Here is a 5844-nt window from a genome sequence, read left to right as displayed (position 1 = left end):
AACGTGACCAATGCCGTTTCCGTGCTGTAACCCGGCCTGAAGCCCGACTGGAGGGGGTCCAGATAGACTGTTTCCTCCAGGTGCCGAGGAAACTGCTGTGCAACCACACTCTCAACAACCTTCGCCACAAAGCGGAGGTTGGAGACTGGGCGATAGTTAGCCAATACATCTGGGTTCAAGGAAGGCTTCTTAAGAAGGGACCTCACCACCGCCTCTTTAAGGGCCGTGGGAAAGGCACCCTCCCCCAAAGAAGCGTTGATAATTCCCTGAAGCCAGGCTCGTGTACCCTCCCGGGCCGCCAGCACCAGCCAGGAGGGGCACGGATCCAGCAAGCATGTGGCTGCACTCAGTCTCCCCAGGACGCTGTCCACGTCATCGGGAGTCACAGAGTCAAACTCCTCCCAAATTAACTTGTTTGTTTTATAAACAAACAAAACAAGTTGTTAAAAAATAAACACTATTATCTGACAAAATAGAGACCTAAAGTACTTTAGTACAATGAAATAATATCTGTCAAGTGTGAGAAAATCAGGATGTCCAGGAAATTCAAAAGAATATTAAGGTTTATTGTAAGCTTGTGCTCTCTACAAGAATCTGAACTACTAACAGTCAAAGCAAATTGACAGTAGATAAGACTCAACAGAATTCAAGGTGGGCTGGATTTAGATCTCTTGTGGATGCAAAGGGACTTGAGACTGATGACCCACTTGATCCCTCCCTTGGGCACAGTCTGGTCATCTCCTACAACAGTGGTTCTCAATCTTTTTAATGCCGTGACCCCAACCGGTCGTAAATCAAGGACTAAACCGGTCATAAGTCGAGGACTAATCCGATCGTAAGTCAAGGACTACCCAACCAGTCGTAAGTCGAGGACTTTCCCTGCCCAGGAGCGCTGCGCATGCGTGGTTCCACCCCCTGAGCCGGCCGAGGCGTAGCTGGCAAGCGGCAGAGACGGAGCAGGCCGACCACCAGCTGGCCCAGCTCAAGGGAGGTAAGACACCCGCCGGAAAAGGGGGAAAAAAATGGTGGACAAAAAAAATGGCGGACAGCCTTGCTTGGCGACCCCCATGAAATGGTCGATCGACCCCAAATGGGGTCCCGACCCACAGGTTGAGAACCACTGTCCTACAAGGTCAAATGTAATGAAATATTAAATGAATATTAAAAATCTCTGAATGCCAATTTTTACTTTTTTTAAAAAAAATATTTCAAACTAATATTATCCAAGGAAGGGGCATTCATGGTGTTTTTAATCCTTTCTCATTGTCTTAATTTTCCAAATGGAAAATTTTGCTATTTGCAAAATAGGAATTTCAAAGATTTTTTTAAGGGAAACTAACAAGGGGAGAAAAAAAATGTCTTTATATCATGGACAAGAAAATAGACCAAGTAACTATGCTAAATAGCCTGAACTGATTTCCTAGAGACAGATTTTGAAATTTGAAATTTCCACCAAGTTAAAATCAGTTAGATGTTTATTGTTTATGATAAACAATTGTTTATTGTCACCATATTATAAAGTTGGGTTGATTGACATTTTTAACAATATATTTCTGAATAATGCATAATGTTCGTACCAATTAACTGCGACAAACAGTTACAATGAATGCCATAGCTACTATGTCATAAGTAGTAAATTTGGACAGATGTCATGAAGGAATTGAGGTGAGGGGATTTTTCTTTCTGTAACTATTGAAGATGCTCATTGTTTTGTTTTATTTTCCACTTCAGTGGTTCTAAAAAATTTTTAGTACTAGCTGGTGCTTTAATCTCCTATTCCCATCCATTTTTTAACGTTTATGCTTGTCAGTATTTTTGTTTTATCACTTTAGATTTTGCTTTTCTGTTATGTGATAAGATATTGATGATTCGCTGGTAGGTACTGTATTGAGAACCTAATAAAAAGAGGTGCATAAAATGGTAATGGTCACAAAAAAGACAGGAAGTCCTCCTTCTATTGTTTAGTCTAGACAGTTCATCACAGCCATTCCTCAATTTGCTCTCTCTTATGATCAGATGAATCCTCCTAGAAGATTAGTTTGGAAATTTTTCATCTTGACACTTGTGTTTCTTGCAATTTCTCTTTTTTTGGTTAGGGAGAGAGCATTGAATACCTCCCAGTCTGGGTTGTTGCAGCTTACAGTGGGAAATCTGAAACCTGAAGAGACCTATACCTTCCGAGTAGTGGCATACAATGAATGGGGACCGGGAGAAAGTTCACAGCCTATCAAGGTGACAACTCAACCTGAGTGTAAGTACATTGATTGGGTTCTAATTGGGTTTTGTTGTTCCTGCAGTCATTTTTAGTCTGCTTATGTATGTAAAGTGGTATGGTATGGTATGGTATGGTATGGTATGGTATGGTATGGTATGGTATGGTATGGTATGGTACTCTATGGCAGGGGTAGTCAACCTTGGCTCTTTTATGACTCGTGGACTTCAACTCCCAGAATTCCTGAGCCAGCTAATTCTAGGAATTGAAGTCCACGAGTCATAAAAGAGCCAAGGTTGACTACCCCTGCTCTATGGTAAAGTACTGTATGGTATGTTATGGTACACTATAATATGGTATTTATTTATTTATTAAATTTATTTGCCATCCATCTCGCTGTGGGGCTACTCTGGGCGGCTTACAGTAGTAAAACATAAAAAATGATTTTAAAAAATTATATAAGCATAACAAAAAATAAAGAAATAAAACAATAAAAATAGACAGTGGAAGTACAATAATATGAAATCAAAAAGATGGGCGGGGAGGGGGGAGCAGGAAGCAGAGGTGGGCAGGTGAGGTCAGCTAATTAATCCAGCAGCCACCTCCAGTGATGTACTCTCCTACTAGATCCTCAGGCCAACTGGCAGAGTCAGGTCTTCAAGCCCTAGTGGAAGGATAGGAGCAAACCTCACCCCGGGGTGGTGGTGGTTCTTTTTCTGGATACTGTCAGTCGGAGTTCCTTGACTGGCAGGAACTTCAACAGCCTCCTCTGCCAGCATGAGTAGAACAGGTTAGCAGGACAAGACAGTTCATCAAGTAATCTGGACCTCTACATGGAGGGCTTTAAAGGTCCTAACAAACTCCTTGAAAAGCACCCAGAAGCAAAGCGGCAGCCAGCAAAGCAAATGAAGCGGTGGTATAACATGGGTCATTTTATGGGCCCCAAAGACTGCTTGCACTGTTTTGTACCAGTTGAAGCTTCCAAATGCATTTCAAGAGTAGCCCATAGATATGGCATGGTATGGCAGGTCCTTACATTTACGACCTTTGCAGCATCCCCATGATCATGGGATCAAAATTCAGATGCCTGGCAACTGGCTCTTATTTATGACCATTGCTATATCTCAGGGTCATGTGATCACCTTTTGTGACCTTCAGACAAGCAAAGTCAATGGGGAAGCCAGATTAACTTAACTAGGATACTAACTTATCAACTGCAGTGATGCACTCAATAACTGTGGCAAGAAATGGAGCAAAACTCACTTAACAAATGTCTCACTTAACAACAAGGCTCAATTGTGATTGTAAGTCGAGGACTAACTATACTGGATGATCTGGCTCTTCCTGGCAGAGGACTTAACTAAGGATAGAGACTTCTACACATATGCCACAATGACAGGCGCTCTGATAGTCTTTTTGGTAACAGCGTATGATTTCGTACTCCATATCAATATTGGTTAATGTAAGCTTAATAGGAAGAACTGTCAATTATACCTCAGAGTAATTTAACTAAATTGCAGTTTAGTAGTTTGTACAGCTGACAGTCTGTAAAACATTTCTATGATTGTCATTGCTATGTCCTATTAGAATGATACGGCACTCACCGTTACACCCTTTCCTCACCAAACAGAATTTTTAAAGGACAAAACATACCTTGCTGCTTGAAATGCTGTTAAGGAAAGGAACTACCAGCATTTTTATGTGTGTGCATATGTATGCATTTGAGTCAATTTTTGACTCCCGATGACTGCCTGGATTAGTCCTTGCAGCTGTTTTGTCAAACTTAAGTGGTTTGCCCTTGTCTCCATTTTAGGGCTGAGAGAAAGTAGCTGGCTCAAAGTCACTCAGCCAGCTTTGTGCCTAAGTCAGGATTAGAATCCATAGTCTCCTGGTTTCTTGCCTGATGCTTTAACCACTATGCCAAACTGACTGTACCAAAAGAAAGCTCAGGTAGACCTCGACTTCTGAACACAATTAGGATGAGAATTTTCACTGTTAAGCAAGGCAGTTGTTAAGTGAATGGCACCTGATTTTACAATCATTTTTTTTGCCGTGATTGCTAAGTGAATCACTGCAGTTGTAAAGTAAATCATGAGGTCATTAAGTGGATCCAGATTCCCCCCCCCCCCCATTGACTTTGCTTGTCAAAAGCTGGCTGGGAAGCTTGCAAATGGCAATCACATAATATTGCATCCATTGTGAATACATGCCAGTTGTCAAGTGGCTGAATTTTGATCACATGACCGTGGAGATACTGCGACAATTGTGACCAGGTGAATGACATTTTTCCCCCAGTGTCATTGTAACTTTGGACGCTTGCTAAACAAATGTTTGTAGGTCAAGAACTACCTCTATATATACCCATATATAATTTCTATATACCCATCTGGACCTGCCTAAATGCTTATGCATGGAGCAAAGAAAGGCAAGAAAAGATGTCTTATTGATTAAGACCAGTGGGAATCCTAACATTTTTAGAAGGTTCAAGGAGAATTGCCCTTACTTATTATTGCAAAACAAAATTATTGTTTCCATGGTTCGTGAGACTGATGAGAGCCAAAGAATAATTCCAGAGTCTTTAGCAAGTCAAAGGTTCACAGTTCCTACTGTGTACCTCACTGTCCTTCATAGGAGCCCCGTGGTTAAAGTGCAGCATCACGGGTAAAACTCTGCTCACAACCTGGAGTTTGATCCTGATGGAGCTCAAGGTTGACTCAGCCTTCCAAACTTCCAAGGTTGGTAAAATGGGGACCCATATTGTTGAGGGTAACATGCAAATAATGCTTCTACATTGTAAACCGCCAGAGAGTGCTGTAAAGTGCTAAATGCTATTGCTAGCATATATCTCAGTCTTCTCCAGTCTGATAATTTTTCAGAATAGAAGATTTCCAAACACTGCTTCTGTCCCATATGCTGAAGTTTTTTTTTGGGTAAAGTCTGACTATCTGCAGAAAGTCTCTAGGATAACTCTAGAAAAGTAGAAGGTATATATCAGTATAGAAATTAACATAGGTTAGCAATATTTTACAACCTTGAGACTTATTGCAATATTCCTGGGACAAGAGAGACATATCTCATTTTTAACAGTGCTGGAGATGAGCATGAGGCCATCAGGAGTGGATGTGATGGGGAAATAAAAGCTTGTGTGCGATAAAATATTTGACAAGTAAGAAAGGGCACCTTTTTACAACTCAACTCAAATGTGGGGTAGGAGATGTTGTTATTCTATTTTTCTTTCTTTAAACACCAATAATTTAAGAAATTGACAGCGGTAGCAATTTGAATAGAACAACTGATGGAGAAGCAAACTCTTGGAGTTTGGAGTCAATGATGTGGCACTTGGCTCATAGCCTTCAGTGCTTAATGACTGGTTTTGTAAATCTCCTGTTGACAGTGTGTGGTCCTTGAACAAGACCTTTATTTGACACACTTCACTATATTATTTCTTCATATATTCAGCTTGTATGCAATTTGGAGTCAGGAACCACATCACAACACTTGAATGACTTCATTGCCCAAAAGATATTTTGTTTTAAAGGTAGTTGTTCTGCACAGAGAATCCAAATTTGATTTATTTAACATGCAAACAAATTAACATTACATTCATTTTGATACATATGAGGAAAAAAACC

At 40.7% G+C, this 5844-nt stretch overlaps 1 protein-coding gene across 1 annotated transcript in view; it reads left to right on the top strand.

Annotated features, from left to right (window-relative positions):
* The window catches only part of LOC107297718 (netrin receptor DCC-like), a gene marked incomplete at its 3' end in the record, with an annotated part of 252330 nt that extends 250079 nt beyond the window's left edge, over window positions 1-2251 (top strand). The window contains exon 9 of the mRNA XM_015827079.1: window positions 2097-2251. Within this exon, the coding sequence (XP_015682565.1) occupies window positions 2097-2251 (155 nt within the window). The remainder of the gene's footprint in view (window positions 1-2096) is intronic.
* Between the last annotated feature and the right edge of the window lie 3593 nt (window positions 2252-5844).

The sequence above is a fragment of the Protobothrops mucrosquamatus genome, unplaced genomic scaffold (genome assembly GCF_001527695.2).
Source record: "Protobothrops mucrosquamatus isolate PMUCROS unplaced genomic scaffold, P.Mucros_1.0 scaffold3483, whole genome shotgun sequence".
NCBI classification, from domain to species: domain Eukaryota; kingdom Metazoa; phylum Chordata; class Lepidosauria; order Squamata; family Viperidae; genus Protobothrops; species Protobothrops mucrosquamatus.
The sequence above is the reverse complement of the archived record's forward strand: the minus strand, read 5'-3'. Positions and strand labels throughout refer to the sequence as shown.